Below are 27,669 nucleotides of genomic sequence, written 5' to 3'. Positions count from 1 at the left end.
TTCAGATATATAACTTCCATAACAGCTTCTGCTGTTTCTTGCCAGAAAAAAATGCCATCAGCATAAGACAGCCTATTGAAAAATGATATGGTTCTTTGTCTGCTAGCTAGATTTGTTGTTATTGTGTGCCTTCAAGACATTTTTGAGTTATGGCAGTCCCAAGGCACCTTTATCACAGGGTTTTCTTGGCAAGATTTGTGAATAAGTTGTTTGCCTTTGCCTCCTTTTGAAGGTCAAGGAATCTGACTTGCTCAAGATCACTCAGGCAAATTCTGTGGCTTTATGGAGATTCAATCCCTGGTCTCGCTGATCTTAGCACAAAACTCAAACCGAACTGTTTGGTAGCTACTGTGTTCTATTTAAATTCCAGCTTTTGCTTAAAGAAAAAAAAGTTTTAATATGCATATATTCAAATCCATTTACACTTGATAAATAAAGTGTAAACAGAAAGGAAAGGTAGAAGAATCCATGATATGGTGCAGTCCATCAGGGGAACACACATAAAGTTTTTGTTGAATGCAACAGGACAGTACATGGGCCTTATGAACTTGTTCCAATAGCTATTAACTTAGGGCCCTTCTACACAGTTTATGAAATCCACATTATCTGCGTTGAACTGGATTATATGGCAGTGTAGACTAAGATAATCCAGTTTAAATGAGATAATGTGGATTTTTCGCTTTGATAATCTGGAGTATCTGGCAGTGTAGAAGGGGCCTTAGGTCCCTTCTACATGGTTGTATAAAATCAGATTATCTGCTTTGAAGTTGATTATATGACAGTGCAGAATCAGATAATCCAATTCAAAGCAAATACATGGGTCCTTCCACACAGTCATATAACCCAGAATATCAAGGCAGAAAATCCCACAATATCTGCTTTGACCTGGGTTATCTGATTCCATACTGCCCTATATTCCAGTTCAAAGCAGATAATGTGGGATTTTATTCAGCTGTGCGAAAGGGGCCCAATGTAGTATAGAAGGGCCCTTTGTTTCTGCTTTTCAACAGGAGTCTGTTACTCAAGAGTCACTCATTTGTTCCACAGGCTGCTCTCTTCTTGTGTAAAATCTTTTTGTGATCATGTTGTCTTTCTGTATTTTAGATTGTTCAATGCCTGTTGGCTCTTTCAAGAAAAAGAAGGTGGCAAAGAGGCTAGAGGGACACACAAGAACAGAAACACAGGCAGAACTCCAGCCTTCTTGTGACTGTGAGCCATTGAGCCTGAAGGAACTTCAACATCAAGACAGAAAACACTGCAGAAGTCCTAAGAACTGCTCTCAGCAGGGGCAATGCAACACAGAGTTGAGATTGTTCCATTGCAATGAATGCATGAATAGGGTCCCAGTTTCCCTTAGTGTGGCAACAGGAGTGTCTAGAAATATAGTAGCTGACCTTGAAGTTCAACAGACTAATAAGCAAACCATATCTGTTTGCCCTGCATTTGCTATTTGTCAAGGAGACACCTTCCCTTCATACAGCTCATGTGTACAGCAAACCAATTTGCTAGAGGTGACTCATCATGGTGGATTACAAGAGCAAGAAATAATGCATGCATTAGGTCATAAAGAAGTGGACCATTACAAGGCTTCTGAAAACAAGGACATCATCTGTAACTCTTCCAGTTCTCGAGATCATTTTAATTCAAATTTTAGCTTCATACAACTGTCATTATTAAACTTGTCTTCTGAAACAAATGGCATTGGATACCCATCACACTGTGGTGAATCTAAAGAGGTTCAACAAACATGTGGAGCAGAAAAAGCTGAACATGTTAATTTGCATGTTCTTGAAAAGGGTAAAAAAACTCCAGAAAAAGAACGGAGCACTTTGTCAAATAATATGTGTGGTGAAAACTACAAGGGTCTGGAAGAGACTGCAGAGAATACATTGCAGAATTGTGAGAGCCCCTCGCTTTTGCATGCAAATGTGGGATTTTGCTGTTCTACCGATTCCTTGGGTGAAGCATCTGCTGGTTCTTCTGTGACCTCAGGCTATGAAAGTAGTAACACTGGAAGTGATCATTGCTGGGATGCTCTAATGAAGAAATATGAACCAGTGCTGCAAGAGTGCTTAGTGGGCAACCGTAATATATTAAAGGTTGGTGCTTTCTTCAGAACTATTTTATGTTGTTAAATGTAATGAATCAACTCATTGATTGTAGGGCACGATAATAAATAATTGTGGTAGCACATTTTATGGCATTTCTCTTTGTAACTAATAAATAGCTACTCACTATTACTTCCTTAGCCATCTCAGATTCAGCCTGAATCCAGTTGTTTATCCCAACAAGAGCATGCCCATTGAACCTATGAAACTTACAGAAAAGTTGCTGTACCAAGGTTCTGTTGATTATGTGGAATGAGCAATTGGATTTAAGATCTAGTTTTCTGTTGTTAGCACTCCCTTTCTGCAACTAGAACATGGACTCCAGGTCAAGTGGAGCAATCGAAAATGGACCAAAGGTTGTTCTACCCTGCCGTCAACCAGATTGCCACTGCCATAGTATATGAAAGTGCTATCACATCACTGTGGTTCTCAGTAGTGTCTGAAATGCCACTGTCCACCTCATCACATGGAGAGAATTTCACGTCCTAGCACGCTGCCAGGATGCTTCCTCCACGGAGCCAGCTGGATGCTATCACACAACAAAAGGCAATTACTGGTGGGCTGCATAGAGGAAGTGCCCTGGCAGCATGTTTTAGACACTTCCCTGGGAACACAGGAGGCTTTCCATGTTCCATAGAGAAGAACAGGAGGAAGCTGGGCTGCAATGTTTATCCCCATGGGATGAGGTAAGGGGCAATGCAGGTGATGCGGGATGTGGGGCAATGGTTTCTCCTGCTGCCCCACAGATTAGGATTTTGATGTGACGAGGTCCTGTATTTGGGTACCTTTTGGTGTGTATTCAGCAGTAGTGGGAGCCAAGGGGATCCAACCAACCATCATCATCATCATCATTATTATTATTATTCTACATTTATACCCAGAGAGTGCTCACTAATGCTTCCTCTTCATCTTGGAAAGAAGTGACGAGCGGAGTGCCGCAGGGTTCCGTCCTGGGCCTGGTCCTGTTCAACATCTTTATTAATGACTTAGATGAAGGGCTAGAAGGCATGATCATCAAGTTTGCAGACGACACCAAATTGGGAGGGATAGCCAATAGTCCAGAGGACAGGAGCAGAATTCAAAACGATCTTGACAGATTAGAGAGATGGGCCAAAACTAACAAAATGAAGTTCAACAGTGACAAATGCAAGATACTCCACTTTGGCAGAAAAAATGAAATGCAAAGATACAGAATGGGGGACGCCTGGCTCGAGAGCAGTACGTGTGAAAAAGATCTTGGAGTCCTCGTGGACAACAAGTTAAACATGAGCCAACAATGTGATGTGGCGGCAAAAAAAGCCAATGGGATTTTGGCATGCATCAATAGGAGCATAGTGTCTAGATCTAAGGAAGTAATGCTACCCCTCTATTCTGCTTTGGTTAGACCACATCTGGAATATTGTGTCCAATTCTGGGCACCACAATTCAAGAGAGATATTGACAAGCTGGAATGTGTCCAGAGGAGGGCGACTAAAATGATCAAGGGTCTGGAGAACAAGCCCTATGAGGAGCGGCTTAGGGAACTGGGCATGTTTAGCCTGAAGAAGAGAAGGCTGAGAGGAGATATGATAGCCATGTATAAATATGTGAGAGGAAGCCACAGGGAGGAGGGAGCAAGCTTGTTTTCTGCTTCCTTGGAGACTAGGATGCGGAACAATGGCTTCAAACTACAAGAGAGGAGATTCCATCTGAACATTAGGAAGAACTTCCTGACTGTGAGAGCCGTTCAGCAGTGGAACTCTCTGCCCCGGAGTGTGGTGGAGGCTCCTTCTTTGGAAGCTTTTAAGCAGAGGCTGGATGGCCATTTGACAGGGGTGATTTGAATGCAATATTCCTGCTTCTTGGCAGGGGGTTGGACTGGATGGCCCATGAGGTCTCTTCCAACTCTTTGATTCTATGATTCTATGATTCTATGATTCTCACCCCAGTGGGGGACTCAGGGCGGCTTACAATCCATGGCATACAATGCCGCATTACACATATAATAATAAACATAACATATCAATTTAAACAATTAACATATCTATTCAAGCATACAATAATAAACATGACATAATAATTCAAATATAAATACAAAAAAAGCTTAAAAGTAAACATTCAATCCCAGCCAAGGTGGGCTGATGGAATAAGTGGTCAGAAGCAACAGGAGAGGCAAGGGAACCCCGAAAACGAGCACCCGCACAGGTGTTCCAATGTCGAAATGATGGACAGCGTGGCCATGGAGGCTCCCCCCCTCACAGGTGTTCCGGCAGCCGGGTAATGGGTGGCACGGCCATTAAAGTAGCAGCGCAGCAAGGTTGCAGGGGCCATGTTCTCTCCCTGCTGGGTCAGCTGGCTGGAATGAGGGTGTGACTGCAGGTCTTCTCATGGGTAAGCCCAGGGCTGAGCTGGCAGCAAAGCTGGATGGCAATGCTTAGGCCCCAGGGTCCCTTTTTGCAGCAGAGCCCAACAAAGCTCTTCCAGGCCTCTAGGTCAGACCTTTTATGTTCTCTCCTTGGAGGCTGCTGGGTCAGCTGGCTGGAATGAGGGTGTGGCTGCAGGTCTCCTTGTGGGTAAGCCCAGGGCTGAGCTGGCAGCAAAGCTGGATGGCAACACTCAGACGCCAGGGTCCCTCTTGCAGCAGAGCCCAAAAGCTATATTTTGTGTTGAGCTTTTTCACAGTGTTTTGGCAATAAATAATTTGCAGGGGAGTCTGAGGATTTTGGTTGATTTTGAAAACTTAGTGGAGGAAGCACAAGTGGAGTTCCCAGGAGCTGCATATAGACTGCAGGTCACACTTTCTGCATGCCTATTCCTGACCCTATGGTAGACTTTTCCTCATGCCTTTCTTTGTAGTTTTGTCCATACGCCTTCCCTAATCATACCTTTGCTATTCAGCATTTTGATTGGTTGATGAATGAAAAACTCAGAAGAAAAAGGTTGCGTTGTCTTGATGATTTCACATTTTCATATGATTATACTTTGTCACACATAACTTTGTCACTCAAGCATTGTCAATGACATGAATAGCCTGAGTAAAGCATGTTGAAATTGACATATTCGCATATATGAAAAAATATATTGTAAATATTCAAAACTACAGATAGATGCACATAATTCTTTTAATCAATGCAGGTAAAATCCTCAATAAGAAAACTCCAAACACTTCAGGAGAAAGCAGTAGCTGAGGATGATTATGAGAAAGGTGAGTCTTTTTTCACTACAGAAGTATTTTTGCTTGCTCCTATAACTCTCAGTTACCACTTGTGCCTCTACATGGGGTCTCAGGGTGAGAGTATAATAAACTTTCACCTCTTCGAAATCTTATGAGGTAGATTACAGAGAGAGTGGGAATGGCTTTTCTGAGGCCTCCCTTGCTGAGCCATTTGAATCCAAAAGAAAAATAATAATATTTGGAAAAACCATGTTATGCCTTGCTACATAAGGCTAATCACACATGACATGCAAATATGGAGTGGAGCCTTGACCTTTTCCTTTTTTAATGGAAGAAAATCCATTTGGAGAGAGGAGATTTATCCTTCTTTTGCTTGTCACTTCTGTACTCTAGATTCTGCTCTTCTGAAACGGCTGTTCTTTATTTTAAAGTAGCTTTGGAACTACATGTATATAACATATAGTTGACCCCTACATGGTTTGGGAACAACCAATCTCCATTAAGTAAATTAGATAAGCAATGCAGCAAAAGGCAAGCTTTTCTTTTCTCTTCTTTTTGCAGTCACTATGTAAAGTTGCAATCAGAACTAAAGTCTGATACAGGATTAAGGGATTTGTGAAAGCAGTGCTAATCTGAAATCTGTTCATTTGCAGATCTTTAAGGGCACACACTGGGGATAACATGGATTTTGACTAGTTTCTCATCAGGATCTTTCATCAAAACACATCATTCAGACAGCCGAAGGGTGGGAAGTTAAAAAAAATAGATTTCCCATCCTTTCTTTTGCTTCCCAGATTTTTCATTGTATCCTTGTGGGTGAAACTGGGATATTACTCTAAGACAGGAATAAAATGTGGTTTTATTTTTGTTGTGTATTTCAAGTAATTTCCAATTTAGGATGACTCTAAGTTGAACCTATCATGTAGTTTCTTGACAAGATTTGTTCAAAGGGGGTTTGCATTTGCTGTCCTCTGTGGCTGAGAGTGTGTGCCATGCCCAAGGTTACCCAGTGTGTTTTCATAGCCAAGTATACATTCAAACTCTAGTCTCCAGAGTCACAGTCCAATGCTCAAACTGCAATGCCACACAGTGCAGGGCCAAAGGCTTGTCTGAAGTCATTCTCGTGCTGTGCTTTCTCTAGCATCTTTACTCATTCATCTGTTCTGTTGATCCTTGTGCTAAGGAGCCTGTCCTGTTTCTAAAGATCACTTCAACTGTATACCTATTAAACATGTCAGTTTTAGTGGAAACTATGCAATTTCCAGATCTCTCTTTGCACTTTCATCTGGGTCTTCAAGAGTGATAAGTATGTTCATGTTCTGCTGTTACGTTTCAAGATCTCATATAAAAAATTTAATTCAGTGGCGGAAATGTGATCCTTTCAATGTTAGTGGATGCCTTCATTCTCTGCCATTGGCTATGCTGGCAAAAGTTGATGGGAGTTATAATCAAACATCTAAATAAACTCACATTCCCCAGTTATTTCATCCTAACTTTTTACTGTGTGACCTACTTCTCGGTCTCACTTCCCATCTCTAAGACAAGTTTGTGGGACTGCTTTTTATTATTTTTTGTCATATGAACAGTCTTCCCAAGAACTTTTATGAAACCCACAGTGTTCATCTCAAGGGAAAGCTTATGATGTTGAAAGCTAAAAACAGCAAGAAGAATTAAAATCCTGACCTTCCTTTCCCTTTGCTGTCATATCAGTTTCAGTTCTCTTTGCAGAAACTACTTTGTAGTTTAGGTGAAAATAGAAAAATTACACCTGGTGGGAAGTTAAGTTTCTAAACTAGGTGAAGTATGGAAAGACTACTTGTTTCCTGACTTCTTTGTAAAATACCTACTTAACTTTAAAGACAGTAGGTGTGAAGAACAGGTCATGTGTTGGGTCAGGGAGGAAATGGAACTAGCAGGTCTCTCAACAACAAAGGGAACAAATTGAAGCATATTTAGGAAGGCCTTTAAATGGAGAGACATAAAAGCGCTCACCATCATTATGAGCCTAGGTGAGTATATTATACAATAGAGAATGAACATCCTGTTTTTTCTTTACTAATGTTCCTTGCAAAGCACCAGCCCTGATGTTATTACATGATTCCACTGCATATGGCTGAGGGCCCTTCCAGACAGGGCTTTATCTCAGGAGTATCCATGTTTGAAAAATGTTCAGGGGGCCCTGTCCACCGCCCCCCCCCCGAAAACACACACTTTTTGGGATGGGCATCTAGATGTTCTTCTGGGACTGGCCTGAGAGAACACCTGGATACTCTATCCCCCTCCCCAAAATTGACTCTATCCCCCTCTCCCTCCTTTCTCCTAGCGTGACATTTTTACTTGCCAGGAGAGCTGCGGCAGCTCTCCAATAGACACTGGTAAGTACTTTTATTTTTAAAAGAGGGGGTTTGGGGCTTTTGGGGAGAGGGTTGGGATTACCACAGTTTTCCGGGCAAATTTAGCTCGGAAAATAATAATAATAATAATAACAACAACAACAACAACAACAACAAGTGCAAAATTCAGTGGCAGTAATGGGTGAGTAATGTCCTTGGGCTTTATAATGTCTGGATTGTAGAGCGGAGGGCCATGCTAAAGCGTATTAAAGGGCCAATTCTTTGGAATTGCCTAATCGAAGGCACAATGGCACACATGCTTTCTTGCGGAAGGAGGACAGGGTAGGTGACAGTCTGATCTCTTTAGGAAGAGCGTTCCAGAGCCAGGGGGGGGGGGGCACCACTGAGAAGGCCCTCTCCCTTGTCCCCACCAACCGTGCCTGAGACGGGGGTGGAAGTGAGAGGAGGGCCTCCCCAGATGATCTTGGGGCTCATGTTGACTCATAGGGGAAGATGCGATTGCGAACATAGGCAGGTCTCGAACCGTTTAGGGCTTTGTAGGTAATCACCTGCACCTTGAATTGGGACTGGAGACTTGTTGGCAACCAGTGGAGCTGTTTAAACAGGGGGATTGACTGCTCCCTGTAACTTGCTCCAGTTAGTAATCTGGCTGCCGATCTAGGAATGGTGTCTGGACTGCAGTCCAGACACCAGAAGTAGTAGTTTTATTCCGTGCCTTCTAAGAAGGTCCGGAATAAACCGACTATCAAATTAATTTGCCACAAACCAGGATTTTCTTGGTTTGTGGTGAATTAATTTGAGATTGTCCAGAACATTGTCTGGACAGCCCCCTTTCTATTGCGGAAGTTTCCACAATAAAGGGGCTGTCTAGATCTGCCCTGAAGCACTTGGTCTGTTGTGTAACATCTTACATGTAAGACATAATGTGTATGCATCTAATTAAGTTATTCTATTTAGTTTCTTCATCTCCCTTTGTGCTTACAACTGTGGATGGAATAGTATGTGGCTCTGTTAAAGGAGGGGCTTTTATGGAGTAGGATGTCTTCCATGCTATGAAATGCTGAAGGACAGACCATAGACTGGGCATGGGGAACAGGCAGCTTGTAACTATCTGGCAGAGTTTATGTGTTCTGTCCCTCCACCTTTCTCCTTATGAAAAACCTCAATCAATTTTTCTGAATTATTACCCTGTCTAGATTTTTTTTATTGTGTCAGAAGCAACTTGAGATAACTGCAAGTCTCTTTTGATGTGAGGAAATTGGCTGTCTGCAGAGATGATGCCCAGGGGATACCCGGATATGTTGTCACCCTGTGCAAGGCTTCTCTTATGCTTAGGGTGAAGTGGTCCTATGCTTAGCCACAGCTGAAGGAAGCAAGATGTAGTTGACACTAATGTGGTTATATTGATACTTGGTCCCAAAATGTGTTCCCAGAGGAAACATAAGCTAACTATAGGCCAATAAAGATGTTTCCAATCTCAGGAACAAATTCAGTGGCTGACCTTTCAGAGCACAGGCTTATCTGATAGATGACTTGCATTTTTGGAGACTTGCTCCATCGTGGATTGAAACAATTTCACCCTTTTCATTTATTTAGAATTATATAGATTTTATAAAGACTCCAGAGCTTGGAATGTTGCCTTTGAAGAGTGTGTCTGTATGTATTTTAAACCTCCATTTTTTGCTCATTTCCATAACTTGACATTTGAAGAGGATTGCATTAATAACATATTACTGGCATGTTGCTTAAACACACACACACACACACACACACACACACACACACACATGCACATACACCCAAATACACACAGGCAAAATCCTCAGAGAGCAAGATTTTAGGTATAATGTGTAGACGTTACTTGTTGCACTAAAATTACATTGTTACTGGCAGTTATTTTGCAAAAGTAATACTGCTATGTCTCATAACCTCCCAGAGGAAAACATTTTAGAGGAATTTGTTACTTGTAACACAAAATGTTCACATTTGCAGATAAACAATTTGTGTGTTTGGAAGCCCATCATCATCTGTCTTGTGGATGTGCCTAGTGACATAAGTAAGGCAATGCGATCAGACCTGTTGTGTTGTCCTTGTCCTTGCCACACTTTCAGCAAAATACCTGACAGCATGTAATTAGCAAAAAAAGGTTCTGTTTGATCAATGGGTTATGTAAGTATATTATGCAAGAGCATTCTGCTAATTTATAGAGAAATTTATCTATTCAAAAGTGAGTTCCACGGAGTTAAATGAAATTTACTCCTAGGTTTGAGTGGACATGATTGCTGCCTTAGTGTAATTAATTACAGAAACTAGAGACTGCTGTTTCAATATTTGGTTAGGGAATGAGGTTCATGCCGAATGAAAAGATGAATGTATTAGTGGAATATTTTATGATTTCCTGAATTAGGATAATTAGTTGTTTTGCTATAATTATTATTACTCTATCAGTCTGATGAATCCAATGTCATTTTTGAAATGATTCCAGAGCTCCTCTTAATAATAAGCCTGAGTTCTTTTTTATTCTCTGTATGAGAAGTAATTTCTACAAGAATTGAATAGTTAGGATTTATGGTGCCTTAAGTTAAGCTCTATTTATTTTAGTGATATTATGGAGAGTAATTCTTGCCTAGATATAGGTGCTAATTTCTTGTATGTGATGTACATCAGGTAGTCAAACTCTCTTTCCCCCCAGTTATCTGGTCTCCATTCCCCAGATAATCCCGTCAGATTGAATATTGAACTTTCTTGCATTTGGATACTTCTCTAATCAGAATGCACACATTCATTGTCTCCCAAAGGTACAAGGTCACTTATCTTAGTATGACTTTCTTGAGCAAGGAAGATGAACGAATTAAAATTGAACAATTAAAATGGCGTTAACAAGACTGACACCAGCAAAACCCTTTCGTTATTGCCTGACTGCTAAAGATGCTTGTATTTGTGTTTGAAGAGGCTGAACAATCATTTACCTTTCTAAGAAAGGTTTTTGCAGAATCATATGTATGTGAGATAGTAGATAGTATGCTTAGAATTTCTGATTCATAAAAACAGGTATTTTGATGGACCCGCATCCACTGTTCTAATTAGTAGATGGGGATCTCAGTGGCATCATATCTATTTCCCTGGACAAATAAAGGTACTCTTTCATTATTATGGATCTGAGGTGATATTTCCCTCTAGGCAAGGTTATATTTATTCTTGGGTTTATGATGGCATATCTAGCAAATTTATTCTGTAGCAAAGGTAATGTGTTTAATTTCTTTTCTCCCTCGCTCCCATTCTTGTCTCTATTACACTTGGCAAAGTAAATAGAGATCCTCTGAAGATGCCAGCCACAGATGCAGGCGAAATGTCAGGTGAAAAGGCGGCTAGAACATGGCCATACAGCCCAGAAACCACACAACACCCCAGATATTTATATTCTGACCATTTGCTATTACTAACATATACTGGAAATATGAACGCAAGGTGATGAATGATTAATTAATTAATTGTAACTGATGTGTTTTGGGCTAGCTCCTCAGAAATGTAGATAAACTTCTGATAAATTTATGTGCACCATGGGGCAGATTTGTTTGGTGACATCAATTGCTTGAGCTATATAAGAATGATATTATGACATATCCTGCTTAGGAAAGCTTTTTCGGCAGCCTAGCTAGATTTGTACTACTACTATGTATTGATTGAACTATGGACTGATATTGATTCTGTTTGGCCAAAGTTCTGGAATGCATTGCATTGCAAAAATCTACAAAGGCTTCCTCTATTTGAATATGACAGGGAGCAATATATCCTACTGCCACAAAAACATCTACCTTGTTGGCAAGCTCTTTTGCTATTGCAGAAATGTGTTTAACAGCCTCATCCCTAGAGCGCTTTCACCCAATCTGGGGGACAGGGGCCAACGCCAGACATCACACAACATTGTGTGACTTCCAGCATAGGCCATTGCCCCCTAACCATAGTGAAATCATTGTTGGACACTTCCCTGGCAAAACAGGAGGCTTCCTGTGTTGTGCTACATCCAATGGAGCCAGCACGGGGCCTTCCCGTAATGGCAACACTTTCCCTATGTGATAGAGCAGGGGTCCTCAAACTTTTTAAACAGAGGGCCAGGTCACAACCCCTCAAACTGTTGGAGGGCCAGATTATAATTTGAAAAAAAACATGAATGAATTCCTATGCACACTGCACGTATATTATTTGTAGTGCAAAAAAAAAAAAAACAAAATAAAAAAAAAACACAAACAACCCCACTTAAAAACAATACAATAACTAAAATGAAGAACGATTTTAACAAATATAAACTTATTAGTATTTCAATGGGAAGTGTGGGCCTGCTTTTGGCTGATGAGATAAGATGTTTGTTGTTGTTGTTGGTGGTGCTTTCAAGTCATTTCAGGCTTAGGTTGATTCTGAGTGAGGGCTGGGTAAATGACCTTGGAGGGCCATATTCGGCCCTCGGGTCTTAGTTTGAGGACTCCTGTGATAGAGAAAGTGTTGCCAAGAGGGAGCTGCATGCAGAGTGACAGGTTCACCCCGCTGCTCCTTCTTTCCTCCCCAGAAGCCTGGCAAAGTAGGATGCTTCACCACGGCTTTATGATGAGGTCCTTAAAGAAAGAGTGATGAGGAAAATGGCTACTGGTTAGAATAATGCAGGAAGAAAGTGAATGTAGCAAAATCAAGCAAAGAGGAAGCTTGCCAACATGAAGATTACTTATTAGCTGTTATAGACAAATATCTTAAGTAATGTTATGTTTTGCCAAGAATACAATTTCTTTTCTCTGTTAGACCATGTGTGTGTGTGTGTGTGTACATGCATGTGCGGGGGGGGGGGGGAGAGCTGGTTCTTATGTAGCTTCTGTCTTATCAATAGATTACTCTGCTTGACAGTTCCACCACTATCTCTCACAATTTCCAACAATCTCAAAGGATTGCTTCTCCAACTTTTTTTGGGGGTGGGGGTGGGGTGGGAATTACATTCATAACCTCTTGGAAAAACACCTTTTGGAGATCATAACTTTTTAGAAAAGCATGACCTTTCAGAGAAGAGCCAAAAACCCTTTAGAGTACAATCTCCTCTTGTGGTATACAACCATGCTAGGCAATTTTTTCAGTTGTTAGAGTAACCTGTTATCTCTGATAAGTTGGGAAAACATAGATTTTGTCAGTGCCTAAAAAAAACAGCAGTGCTCCAGAATTTTCACTGCCATATATATATATATATATATATATATATATATATATATAGAGAGAGAGAGAGAGAGAGAGAGAGAGAAAGAATATGAGAGAGAGAATGTGACTTGCCCAAGGTCATCCAGTGAGTTTACATGTTCCTGTGTAACAGTAGAGTTTTATCTGTCTATCTACGTATCTATCTACGTATCTATCTATCTATCTATCTATCTATCTATCTATCTACAAAATATATCTATATAGCTATCTTCTTCCAGGCTAAAAATGTTGATAAAGATTGTCCAGGCTTGTGTTGCTGTGATATATATTAATTGGTCATGAAATAACTTCAATCCAGGAGCGCATTCATGCTATGCAATTATAGCACTATGATTCCACTTTAATTGCTATGGCAACATCCCATGGAATCCTGAGATTTCCAGTTTAGCTCAGTTAGTCCCGGAGTTACAAACATCCAACTTACAAAAGATTCATAGTTAGGAATAGGGGTGCGATCACAGGAAGTGAGAGAAATTAACCCTTTGGAAGGGAAATTCACTCTTGGAAGAGTTATCATGGGGAAAAGGTGTCTCCACTGAAGCTTGTTTAATTTTAATCTTTGTTTCCACAACAAGCCAAAATGTTCACAGTCCAGTTATCACAGGGACATAAAGTGAGGTGAAATCTTCTGAACAGGGGTACAGACAGCAAAACAAACATCACATGTTCAGGATGTCATTATAGCTAATTTGCACAACCACTCCAAATCTTTTCCCAGGTTTTGCATAATGTGAATGTGACACATATTTTTCTGCATATCAGACATTTTAAAGATGCAAACGTTTTTACCCTGTGGCATACATGGTCAAGTTCATATTAGAAGAATTTTTTCTGCTGCTTACTTTAATTTTAAATGTATCATATATTAGGTGTTAGGATGTATTATCCAATTTATAGATAGTATGATGAAATGTAATGAAACATCTCATTTGTATTTACTCACTATATCCTCTTGATGGCCACATTACCATATGTTTCTGTAGCAGGTCGAAATGATATGGGAAAGTGATAAAAAAATTTACCGCATAGAAGGGTGAAATCTTCTCTTGTCCAAGGATATTGGAGTGTTGTCATGGCTCATTATTCATGACAGATTTTGACAGCTCTCAGGTGAAACTCACTGCTAAGATTCCATTCCCCCTTTATTATTTAAGTAGGCTATGTTTGAGAAATAGTTGGAAAGCATAGTTTCTATTTTTGTGACAACTTGAAAGTTTCTATACAATTTTTGGAGGATTTTTGGAAGTCACAAACATACTAAGTGCTGCTTTAAAATTATTTTTGTTGTTTATTCGTTCAGTCGCTTCCGACTCTTCCTGACCTCATGGACCAACCCACGCCAGAGCTCCCTGTCAGCTGTGACCACCCCCAGTCCCTTCAAAGTCAAGTCAGTCACTTCAAGGATAACATCCATCCATCTTGCCCTTGGTTTGCCCCTCTTCCTTTTTCTTTCCATTTTCCCCAGTGTCATTATCTTCTCCAAGATTTCCTGTCTTCTCATTATGTGGCCAAAGTAATTCATCTTTGTCTCTAATATCCTTCCCTTTATATTATGGTTTCTTGCAATATGTGGATGTGAAAGGATGTATAGTAGAAAGCAAAGACTATATCAAACATGTAGGAATTATAGCCCAAAATTGTTTATTTCTACATCTAGGCTGCTGCATTGCTTGAGAGAAATGACTATCATTAATTATTGTTAAGTTTTATTTACTCTGCAAGATGAATGTCACCTTTTGGGTGCTCAAATCTTTGTCAGGTTGGGAATCATAATCAGTTGACCTTAAGACAACATAATTCTCCCAAATAACCATCAAACCCTTGAACAGTGTCTGAATGAAAATTAGTATTTGCTTCCAGGACATCCTAAATGAATCCTATAGCCTATATGTTAGGTTGAACCATCCCAAACATTTTCTCCAAATGTTGTCAAAATCCATTCAGTTTACATGTGATGTGGTTACTAACAGGCAGTAAGTTTGATTTGTATATTTTAGTTTAATTCAGACCACATTACTTTCCAAATTTGGTGAAAATCTAATGAAAATTGAGGTACCCCTCCAAAGCCCCTCCCCAGATAAGGTTGTGTATTTTACATAGTTTATGTTTTGATGCAAGTGATCTCATATGTATTATCCAATTTCATTGAAAATTCACCCACCCATTTTACATGAGAAGATAATAGATAGAGGTGGACATTGTAACTTTACAAATCAAAATTATCCAATGAAACAGGATTGAAAAAAACTCAAAGTGCCCCCAAGAAGCAATGAAACAAAACAACATCTTAAGCTGAAGCGATGAATGCTACCCCAGTTTTGCTTTTCTTGCATAGCTCCAACATTGTGTAGTATCTCTACCTTTACTCCATCGCTGCTTCAGATATACGACCATTTCATCTCATAGCCACCTTGACTACTGTGCTGCTAGAAACGTGGGAAATAGATAAAACATATTTAAATAAAAATATTTCAGCGTCTCTGATGCAAGGTTTTGGGGAAATCATTTCTGTTTTTCAGATTTCTTTAAGTTAGTCCCTTTTGATCATATGCTTCAAAGATGGATCATCTATAGCTTCCAGGATAATTCATTAAAATTAAGATTTTCTATTGTCTGCTGATCCAGTTAATATTTATGAACTCAATTATAAAGAACATATACTTATAAAGACCACATTGTAAAATAAATAATTTATTAAAATATATAACTTATTAATTCCAAAAGAAGGCAGGTGGTCTGATGAATATTGCTTGATCCTTTGTTTCTTTATTGACTTTTCCAAGTGTCTGATGCATTTTTTTCAACTATTACAGAAAATATTTAGCAGATTTTGCAGAATCTGAAGCTCTTTCTTGTAATGGAATTTGATCTGTCTTAAACAAGATTCATGAAACCTTTGGCCAAGAATACTTCTCCTTGAACAAAGCTATTAACTTGAGAAATTAACTGAATGCAAAAAAACCCCTTAAAAACCTTGAAGGCATACACAGTTCTCTTAATTATTTCTTTCTCCATCTAACAAACCTTTATTTAGAGCTCTCTAATTTGCCTATTCAAGCAAATATGCATGATGAAGCCCCTGTGGTTTTGAAACAAAAATCACCTGGGACCAGATGCTGTGATTTTTGAGCAGAGACAAAAGGGGAGGTGAGAAAGAAGTATTTAATCACTTCCGTGCTAGCTGATTTCCTCTGTTCAAAATTGCTCCCCCAAGTTGCTTTCCCCTCCTGGAGTCCCAGGAATATGGAGGTTTGTTGAATTATTTTCCCACTGTTTGTTTTTCTGTTCTGAATTCCTCTTGTATGTTGCCTTCTTCCTGCTGGGAAACATGCATCTGGAACTCAAGATGGGGCAAGCAAGGCTAGGTTTTGGGGATATTTTGATTAGAAAATCAACTGGCAGGGAAATAATTTAGTGCTCCTCCATTCCTCACAAAATCACAGTCTCCTGAAGCTGTTTTTCATTGTTTGGAAAGATGTGATATTGTTGCATGTACTACTTGTGAAATATAGGTTCCAAAGTTTTGGATAGGAACCTGTTAATAGTTATTTTTTGGCATGTCCCTCCAAGCTAGAGCGGATATATGGGAGCTCACCCCGTCTTGCGGATTTGAACTGGCAACCTTCAGGTCAGCAACCAAACTTCAGGTCAGCAGTACTGCCGGCACAAGGGTTTAACCCATTACACCACCACAGCTTATTGGGTTAAAACACAGGACATGATAGCTCTTTGGGTATTTGAAAATGGCTATAATTTCACTTTGCTATGTTTTCAAACTAAATATACCCACCCTGAAAGCTATTCTATATATGGCTTTGTTTCATAACAGAAAGAACTCTCCTTTGTTCTCATATAATGGACCCAAGGGTACTTTCAGAAAAGCATTCCCTGAAATTGAAAATATAGCGACAGGTTGATACAAAGAGAAGCTATCTTTTAGATATATTGTATTGATTGTTACAGAATGGCTAGACATGACATGACCTACAGGAAGCTATTGCAAAGTTGCATTAGATGCTTTGACTTAATTTTGACTAGTCAACAGGCAGAGACACTTTTTCCCTGGAAATACATATGTGTATGTAGGCCGGCTTCAAGGGAAGACATTTCTGCTGTTGAGGATAGCAGTGGTTTGAACTGGGAAAGAGAATATGAAAGAAGCATTCTAACTTGATTCCTAATAGAAACACTTAGAGGCTTTTGTAGCTACAGGTAACTTTGCATAGCTTTTAAACTATGGTGCTGGAGGAATATTTTGAGAGTGCCTTGGACTGCAAGAAGATCAAACCAGTCCATACTCCAGGAAATAATGCCTGACTGCTCACTGGAGGGAAGAATATTAGAGGCAAAAATGAAGCACTTTGGCCACATATTAAGAAGACTGGAAAGCTTGGAGAAGATAATGATGCTAGGGAAAATGGAAGGAAAAGGGAAGAAGGGCCGACCAAGGGCGAGATGGATGGATAGTATCCTTGAAGTGGCTGGTTTGACCTTGAAGGAGCGGAGGTGGCCGCGGCCGTCAGGGAGCTCTGGCATGGACTGGTCCATGAGGTCACAAGGGGTTGGAAGCGACTGGATGAATAAACAACAACTTTGTACAGTAATACATTATGCAGTTCCTTTCCCCAAGAAAATTATAACTTTAGTGTTTGAAGCTTACCTTATGTGAATATGGAGATGCTATTTAATCAGACTTTTAATATGCATTTTTAAAAATAAAACTATCTTAATTCTGTTAACTTTATTTTGTTATGTTCATTCTGATGTCAATGCATTTTTATTCCTCCCTTGTTTATTTACAGTCCATTCCCCATATATGTGAGGAAAGATGGGCTGAGCTGCTGAAAACATGCTTCCTGTTTTTAATGGCTCAGCCCATCTTTCCTTATGGAAAGACAGGGAGCATACCATTGTCCACCGCCACCAATTTTTTTTGGTGACAGCAATACTTCATCTACAGAGCTGCCCCAGGAATAGTTCTCCGGGGTGTGATGGGAGCCATTGGGTTCTGTGGCTAAAGTACAAAAATACCGTTGTCACCGCCAAAATCAGATATGTGAGAAGAAGTGCTTGGTCAGATTTTGAAGCTCTTCTGCCTGAAGCTGATTTTAGCAACCAGTAGCCAATCCAACTACTTGCTCCACTCTCATTCCTCCTCCCTGTCTCCAGTCCTGCCAACATCATAATCCCATCACTTTATTTTCCACTTTGGCAGTACTCTTGCCTTGAATGTATCTTGCTCCTATCACATATATTTTTTCTTTTAAAATTGTAATATTCCAGTTATGGGATCCATCTTGCCAGGTCTCCATCATGCCTTCCTGTATAAGGACTTCAAGCTCATCTATATATTTTTTGCCAAAATATGTACATTTACCTATAAATTTACTGTCAGTTTTACAAGAATCTCATTCTTTTCCTCACCTTTTCTTCTAGAATTCACATTAATGTGTTTATACTATAATTTGCATTTGGACTGATGTTTGAACTAACCTCTCCACCATCCCTCAGTTTTAATGAGAGGGCCTCACTTTGCAGAGCAGGGCCTTTGTTTTTATATGAATGAAAATAAATGAACTTTGTAAATTGTTACTCAAAGGGGTAATGAATGAAGATTTGGATTACATTCTTTTACAAGGTAAAGAAAGGATTACTTGAAGCACTCTGGTGTAAAGATAAAGACTTAAGGAGCCGATGTAGTGAGGAATACTGACAGGCAAAAATTGAGTCTGTCACTTATGCATTGTTAGAATCAAATCTTGGAAATTTAAGGTCTAATCACTTTTCCTTTCTTTCAAAGAATCTTGGGGGATTTGTATAATTCCACTGGAAAACCCTTCATCTAATAATAACACTGATATGTCTCTGACACATTCCTCTATGTATTTAAAACATTGTAGATGGTACTGTTTTTGTCTATTGTTGCTGTGTACCTTCCAGAGATTCCTGCCCTACAGTGACCCAAGGTTGATTCTATCCTGGAGTTTTCTTTGCAAGATTTGTTCAGAGGACATTTTGTCTTTGTCTTCCCTTGAGGCTGAGAGAATGTAGCTTTAACATTATTAAAATCCAAGCCAGGGCAGATTCACTAGTTTTCAGCTTTTTGTTTCCAGTCCTTGCTTGGCTGAGAAGGAATATTGCTTCTGTCTGTATCATTGATTGGAATCATGCAGGCAGTATTGGCTCCAGATGTATTTGATGTGTTTCCTGAAGCTGGTATCAGATGGGTGTCAGCATTGGCTTAAATTATAAATAACTATATTGAACTCTATGGTTTCACACTGATGTAGTATTAGGGGCTGTGCAATAGTGTTTTGTTTTGTAGGGGATGTCATTTAATTTTGTTGTATGATGTACAATGACAATAAAGTTATTCTGTTCTATCCTCCTTTGGTGCTTAGACACCATCTTAAGCAAACATCACAAAATGTGATTTTGTGATCTTTTCACTCACTTTTCCCATTATTTGACTTGATAAAAAGCCAGTGGGCTTCAAAAAGCAGTGTGGTGTCCTTTTTATCTTTTGGTTGACCTTTGTTGTTTATTCATTCAGTTGTTTCCAACTCTTCGTGACCTCATGGACCAGTTCACACTAGAGTTCCATGTTGGACATCGCCACCGCCAGCTCTTTCAAAGTCAAGCCAGTCACTTCAAGTATACCATTCATCCATCTTGCCCTTGGTCGGCCCCTTTTCCTTTTTCCTTCCATTTTCCCCAGCATCATTGTCTTCTCTAAGCTTTCCTGTCTTCTCATGATGTGGCCAAAATACTTCATCTTGGCCTCTAATATCCTTCCCTCCAATGAGCAGTCGGGCATTATTTCCTGAAGTATGGATCTTCTTGCAGTCCAAGGCACTCTCAGAATTTTCCTCCAACACCACCATTCAAAAGCGTCTATCTTCCTTTGCTCAGCCTTCCTTATTGTCCAGCTCTCACATCCATAGGTTACTATGGGGAATACCTTTGCTTTAACTATGCGGATCTTCATTGCCGCTGTGATGTCTCTACTCTTCACTATTTTATTGAGATTGGCTGTTGCTGTCCTCCCAAGAATTAAACGTCTTCTGATTTTCTGGCTTCAGTTTGCATCTGCAGTAATCTTCATACCTAGAAATACGAAGTCTGTCACTGTCTCTACATTTTCTCCCTTTATTTACCAGTTATTAATCAGTCTGGTTGCCATCAACTTGGTTTTTTGATGTTTAACTGCAACCCAGTTTTTGCACTTTTTTCTTTCACCTTGGTTATAAGGTTCCTCAGCTCCTCCTCACTTTCAGTCATCAACGTGGTATCATCCACATGTATAAGGTGATTAATGTTTCTTCCAGCAATTTTAACTCTGCCTTGGATTTGTCAAGCCTAGATTTGCCAAGATTTGGTTGATCAAGTGATGTGAATTGTTGTATTCATAGTATGTAATTTAGGATACCATCTCCAAAAGGGGGAATACAATGAAGTCCCCAACTTCTATTATGTGGAATAGCCCATGAACAGTGCAGTTCAATAGCTGTCCTTGTTTCTCTTCCTTGTCTTGTGAGGTATTGAACATTCAGAACACATGGCTGCTGCTTTAGGCAGAATACTGAATTAGATTTACCTGTAATCTGATTTGGAATGACACTTCAATTCTTTCGAGACTAAGATGTTTTGATACTGTCCTTGTGCAAACACTTGTACACTTCTTTGTTTATTTTTACATGCTTGTCCAAATACTATACACATTGGCATGTATTGAATTGTGGCAGATCTTACATTTTGATAGGCTTTTAGCAACAACAACAATAACAACTGTAGTTTTTAATTTCCACAAATATCTCCTGAATGGTTTCCAATGGCACTTTTAAACAAACCTACCATTCATTTTTGTGTCTGTAATATGTACACACATGCCATTCTCTTTTTGAAAAGGGTATATAAAATGCCCTTGTCAATTTGGATTTCTAGATCTTAACAGGCATGGGCACCTGAAATACTGTTGCATTCACTGGGAATCTTTTGTTCTCAGCAACTATGAAATGTTACAGTGAAATGTTTAATTAGGTATTATAGTTGCCAGCTTGGAATATCTAAATTGGAAAATGCTGCCTCAGGGGAAATTTTCTTTATTTGAAGAAGTATTTTATTTAATTATGTCATAAGAATATGAAGCTAGAATAAGAAATAGTAGTTTTCTGTAAAGGTGATACTCCTAATATAACTCCCTCCTCTCCCACTACCATATTGCTAGGGAAATGTTTACAAATGCAATAATAAAACTTCCTAAAAATTGAGTGTTTCTTATGAAAATTCCATTTTCACCTATAAAGTAGAGGCAGAAAAAATGTTTTAATCTTGCCGATAGAAATGCAATGATGATACAGTGCTTTCCTTCTGCCAAATCAAGTGAATCAATCCACAGGGCTGTCGGAGAAGACAGCAAATGACAGCTACTTTTAATAGTTTCTAGGCTGACATCTGTATTGTCATGAATGAGAACCTTTGGGCGCTTAATTGACTAGATCTGGTGATAAACAGAGTTGTCAGAGTAATAAACAACTAATAGCTATCCTGGACTGATGCCTGTGAAGTGTTCTCTTCACAGGCATCAGTTCAGATTTGTGGCTCTTTTTTCCCTTATAAAGCCCATAACAAGTGGTCCTGAGGTAGCAGGCAATTTCTTCCTATCGTTTGGGAGATCTGATGTGAACAGGACCACAAGCATGTAGACCCATAGCATTTCATGTATTGTGGAAAGAAATAACATATTTTACAGAATAGTGAGATTAGGATTGGGAAATGAAGATCTGTTGTAATTTAATTAGTCATTTCTGAGGGACTTGATCCTGGGACATATTCTTTGGAGTTTCATTGGCCAGCAACCACACTGGTTGACTGGAGGATTCTGAGGATTGCATTCTTGCTCTTCTTTCTAGACAGTTTGTATTTGCAACCATAATTTAAAGTCTACTGCCAAATTTAACTGCAGTGTTTTTCTAGTCCCCCCTGTTACAGTCAGATGAGACCCTATCTACAGTGCCATATAACTGCATTAAACTGGTTTATATGTGTCTATACTGCCATATGATGCAGGTTGATGCAGTTAAATGGATGGGGCCTGAGATATCTGCCATGGATTTGAATCATATTAAGTTCATATTGCTATGTCTGAGTGTGTAGTAATCTAATACAAACTTTCTGAGCAAAACAGATTCACGGCTACTTACTATGACACTGTAAAAATAAAGGACATTTTTCCATTTGGTGCAGTAGTTAAAAGGAGCAGTAAATGCCTAGAATCAATGTTTTCATCCTAATCATACGCATGTGGACAAGCTGGAATGTGTCCAGAGGAGGATGACTAAAATGATCAAGGGTTTGGAGACCAAGCCCTATGAGGATCATCTTAAAGAGCTGGGAATGTTTAGCCTGAAGAAGAGAAGGCTGAAAGGAGACATGATGGCCATGTATAAATATGTGAGGCCAAGTCATAGGGAGGAGAGACTAGGATGCAGAGCAATGGCTTTGAACTACAGGAAAGGAGATTCCACCTGAACATTAGGAAGAACTTCCTGACTGTGAGACCTGTTCAGCAGAGGAACTCTCTGCTCCGGAGTGTGGTGGAGGCTCCTTCTTTGGAGGCTTTTAAACAGAGGCTGGATGGCCATCTCTCAGGTCTGTTTTGAATGCAATTTTCCTGCTTCTTGGCAGGGGGTTGGACTAGATGACCCATGGGGTCTCTTCCAACTCTATGATTCTATGTTATTCAATCCCATAGCCATAGCCTTTCCTGTAGTTTGAAGCCATTCTGAAACTGAGGTTTCTTACCCCAAGAGTCTATCATAGTGAGCCTCAGGTGTGCACGCTTCCTTGCACTTTCCTCTTCATTCAAGAGGAGGACATACAATGCTCCCTTTTGTTGGGCAGAACAATGTATAGTTCTTTGAATGTTGTATGTATGGGAAACTGTGATTGGCTTCAGTTAATAAAATTAGATCTCAAACCAAAATGTGATCCTGCCTTTTATTATACAGCAGTTAACTGGATTTTCATATATTTAGGCAAAATGGGAAGCTATGCTTTATTCTAAATTGCAAAAGGAAAACACTGGGTTTCCTTCACATGTAAAAAAGAAGAAGAAAAGAGGAAAAGGAATTGAGCAAGCCCAAACTTTTCAACAAGCCGTACCTTTCTCTAGCATCAGAACTGAATCTATAATCTTTGCAATTTTGTAAGACAGAGATGGTAAACTCTTGTATAAAGGTGCGTGTTGGTTTTATCTTCTAGGGACCAGATGTGAATTGTGCGCCTAGTTTTTAAAATATGCATGTTCACATTAGAGAAGACAGGTATTTCACTTTTGGTTTTAAAATTCCCTAGATCCTTCCAGCCAGGGCAAAATCAGGAGCTACTTGGGAGCTTCTAAGATGACAAATTATTTTTTCCATAGGATGGGGGCAGAGTATCTGAAGGCTTGGAGGTTCTTGGAGGTTGTAATAATGTCCTTGAGGCTACACATATCTCAAGACTACATCCTTTAATGGTGTTTTTGTTATTATTTTTGGTATATCTGTAGCTTTTTAAAGTGCTGTTTCAGTTTTGCAGGCTACTTTGAGTTCTGGTTGAAGAAAAGGGAAGGATATGAAATAAATGAATATAAATGTGCTAGTCGTCTGTCAGTCACTGTATTTGTATCCCATCTTTCTCCCAGACTCAAAACAGCTTACAAAAAGACAAGAGAATGCACTAAAACATATATTGTATAATTAAAATCTTGCACAATCAAGATTAAAGGTATTAAATAATGACTGAATTATAATAAGTGTAAATCTTACTTGGATCAGATTAGAAACATTACAGCACCACAAATGTCATTTCTGGTTGAAATCAATTTTCTATCATCTCGCTGGAAAAGAAAGGTCTGTTGTTGAAAGGAAATTAAACACCCCCTACTGCTATACTTTATCAGACATTAGTCTTTGTGGCACATGCAGAAATTACTGAGTTAGTGACCCCGGTCTCTATGTTGTTCACTCATGTACTTACTCAGAACTCTGTGTGAATATTATCATGTCTTGGGATTAGATTGTCCGCTTAGTCTCTAGAAATAAGTCTGAGTTTGTATGTGTGATATCATTAAATAGACATAACCTTTGGCATTGTATAAATTGGGCTTGTTGAAGTGTTACACTCCTTAGATGCAGTTACTGCTATTCTAATGTAGTGATGTCATTATCTATTTGAAAAAGAAGTGGAAGTATTGACCGGGTCCTGAACAAACATTTGGGTGAGACAAAAGGTACTGAGGACTTTCCTCATCATGTAGGCTTTTTGTTCTTTGTAGCAACAACTACTGGGCGGAATGACCTTTATCAACTGAGGATGATGATGTAGTGGAAGGGACATTTTTCCACTTGACCTTTACACGATGTGTCATCTTGTCCTGTAGCACGAAAAACAAGATGCAATTGACAGATTTGATGGAATGCTAACCTGACAGAAGCTTATTGTTTGAAAGCATATATGTGTTGAAATGTGGACCCTGCAGCACTAACTTGGCAAGCTTTCCATGTAGCAGTCACTACAAGGGAATGAAATGATAGCACAGAAATGGCTGTTCAATCTGCTATTTCAAGACGTTTTATTTTAATTAGCAGTTCTCTTTTTAATTGAACACCAGCTTCTCACAATATATTTGACAGTGTCTTGTCCCAGCCTTCCTTAACTTAGTGCCCACCAGATGTGTTGAGACAAAACATGCCACGTAGTTTGGTTATAATGGTTATACCTCCTCAAACATGAGGTCCTCTGAGGGGCATTTGCTCCAACCAGCCGGAATCTGACTGACAACCACTACCCAGAGGATCTTATCATCGGCTGCCCCAAGACTGTGAAATGTCTTGCCCAAAGAACTCTGACAGCTAAAAATCATGTAAAGACCTATCTCTTCCGGCAGGCCTATCCAGACTGTCTTTAAGCATGAATTTTAAATGTGTGTCCTTTGTTTAGTTTCTGTTTTGTGTATTTTAATATGTAGGTTTTACAGAGTTATGTTTTAATATGTGTATTTGTGGTGTTTTTGCAGTGTTTATGTGTTTTAATTATTCTGTAACGTGCCTTGCACCATGAGGAGAGGTGGGTAAGAAAATAATAATAATAATAATAATAATAATAATAATAATAATAGTGAGAGTTGTCGTTTGACACAGTGTAGGTCATCAGGCTAACGCAGGCATGTATGTTCTATCCAGAGTCATAAGTTGTGAATCATGCACAACAAATTACTCATATTCGCTGGCAAAATCTGTGGATGCTCAAGTGATTTATATCAAAGGTAGGAATCATGTCCTACAAAAATGGTTGGACTGAAATTTCCAACATGTCTCACTATTGGCTATGGGGGTTGCAGCTCAACACACTCTGAAGGCCTGCATGCCTCCCACACTTTGTTTACATACATGATAGAAGGTGCTGGGTTTGATTTTTAAAAGCGGGGATACCTTAGACACAACTTTCTCTCTTATGGGTTTAGCCTTCTTACTCTATGGATGCACTGTTAGTATCTGAAGTAAGACAGGTAGGAAGACTAGCTATGTTCAGTGGTGCCATGATTGTGAGAGTTAAATTGCTTCATCCTCTTTGGCAGTCTTTCCATTTTGAAGAGAGTGGAAGATTCAACGCTATGTTTTATATTTCCGACTGTTTCCTTGTTAAACTAGGTTTGCAAGGACTTTGTAGAGAGAGTTTATTGTACTGTGGATCAGCTTTAGCATGCCTCCCTCAAACTGTAACGACAATACAGCTGAAGCAGATGTCTCATTACAACATTTTTCCTTTGACTAAACTAGGTAACATGTAGGACACACATAACCATTTTTAATTTTTTTAAAAAGAAGTGGTGCTTCAACTGCTCAGGGCAATTGGATGAGAACAGGCATATATAAGTCTTCCCTGTTAATGCTTTCCTAATTCATGGGGGAAAGATATTGGTCCTAGGACAGCACAAACGATTCAGCTGAGCACTGAATAAAAAAAGGAATTGACCAAATTCATTCTGATTTATAGCAGCAGTAGTTCCAATCCAGATTGACCCTATGTTATTCTGGAGTAGTATAAAGTAGTTTGAAGTCCAGCCCTCCACAATTGCGGGATTGACATTTGCAGATTTGATCATTTGCGGATTCACTTAATATGGTCTCTCTAGGAATATTTAGGTCTTCTAGCAGAACCCTATGCTCAACTTACACCACAGGTTGACCATAGGATATGTTGGAGCACCTAATGATTCCTAGAGAGGTGTTCACTCAGGTAAAAAAAAAATGATCCACAAAAGTGTGATAGCTGGTACCCAATGCTGGCTGCGAAACACGGGTCAGAATTAGAGAAGCGAAGATGTGTGCAAGACAGCATTAAGTTTATAGCATGCTTCATCCACATGTAATTAAGTTAAGTTTGAGTGAAAGTAAGAATGGTAAAAAAAATGGCAGTTACCAATAGTTAAGTTTATAACACACACCAGCGTCTCTTGCTGCGCTAGTGTAATTGTGACTCGTGTCGCGCAACCAGCATTGGGTCCCAGCTATCATATTTTTGCCAAATGATCTTTATTTGAGATTTTCCCCTTTCAAGAGGGCCCTGCATCCCTTGCCTCAGAGAATGTGAAAGGCTGACTTCACTTCTGACCAATCCAGAGATCTTCAAAATGGCCCCATAAGAGAAACACAAAGGTGTTGTGATGTGGAGAGGAAGAAGGAGCTGGGTTTTGTGTAAGTGCTTGAGAAAAGTTCTGCAGATACCATGAGACATGGCTAAAAAAAAAAGGGATCCTAGAACAAATCAGGCCTGAACGCTCTCTAAAAGCTGAGATGATTAAACTAAGGCTGTTGTCCTGATGCATCAAATTTGCTAGTCCTCACAGCTGTATATCGGCTTTTCAAAAGAATCACTCATGCTTTCTCAATTTCGGTCCTCTCATTTTGGATGGATTTTTTTTTCTTCCTTTGCAGTGCCCTTCTCAAAATTAGGGTCACTTCTTGCTTCTGATGAAAGTGCTGTCTGAATCCATGCCTCTCTATTCAGATCAGCTGTAGTTCAGATGGCTTTTCTTTTTCCCTTAAGCACCTGGCCAGATTTTCCCCAAAGAATGTAACAATTGTTCCAAGCATAGCTGCAAAGCTGAGCTGATAAGCATATTATCGAAATGAAAAAAGGAGAGTTATAGTGGTTATAAATGATAAAAGAATTGGAGGGTCTTTTGTTGCTGGGAAAAGTAAAAGAGAAACTAGTTTTACTTTTGTTTGAAAGGAATATATTAAAATGCACTCTATGAAATTACAAAGCTTCCATAAAAGAACAAAAAGGGCACTAACTTTTTTCAAGTGTCAGTTACTAAGAAAAATAGGCACTTTCTTTATGAAATAGAACATGAATATCATTTTCAAGTGTGCTTTTTTATCTAAGTTCTCAATGTTAATTTACTCTAAGAGATAAAGGCTTGAATACTAAGTATTCAAAGGGGAAATTTAGAGTTGAGTGAGATGACATAGTTAGAAGAGGATCGGGGGAGAGAGAACAGATCACATGAGATATAACTATAGAGGACAAATTGATGGAATAGTTGAGTTCAGTTGTACAAACTACCAAACTCTTAAAACTTTCTACTACAGCCACAAACTGCATTATTAAAAGCCATGGGGTTTTCAGCCAGAGTGAGAGCTGCCAAGGGGAAATTATAAAGTTAGTGATTGCTACACAATCTTTGTTTGATGGAATAAGAGTCTCACATTACCAGCGCTGGCCCTAGGGTTTGGGAATCCACCGGGCAAAACAATATCAATGAGAT

The 27,669-nt window shown here is 39.4% G+C and overlaps 1 protein-coding gene across 3 annotated transcripts in view; it reads left to right on the top strand.

The window, feature by feature from the left end:
• Nucleotides 1-27,669, top strand: part of DISC1 (DISC1 scaffold protein) — a 176,890-nt gene that overhangs the window by 21,948 nt on the left and 127,273 nt on the right. For all 3 annotated transcript variants that reach the window (XM_060753819.2, XM_067465294.1, XM_067465299.1), the window contains 2 exons: nt 1,105-2,099; nt 5,223-5,292. In XM_060753819.2, the coding sequence (XP_060609802.2) occupies nt 1,105-2,099; nt 5,223-5,292 (1,065 nt within the window). The remainder of the gene's footprint in view (nt 1-1,104; nt 2,100-5,222; nt 5,293-27,669) is intronic.

Source organism: Anolis sagrei, chromosome 1, assembly GCF_037176765.1.
Source record: "Anolis sagrei isolate rAnoSag1 chromosome 1, rAnoSag1.mat, whole genome shotgun sequence".
Taxonomy (NCBI): Eukaryota; Metazoa; Chordata; class Lepidosauria; order Squamata; family Dactyloidae; genus Anolis; species Anolis sagrei.
The sequence above is the reverse complement of the archived record's forward strand: the minus strand, read 5'-3'. Positions and strand labels throughout refer to the sequence as shown.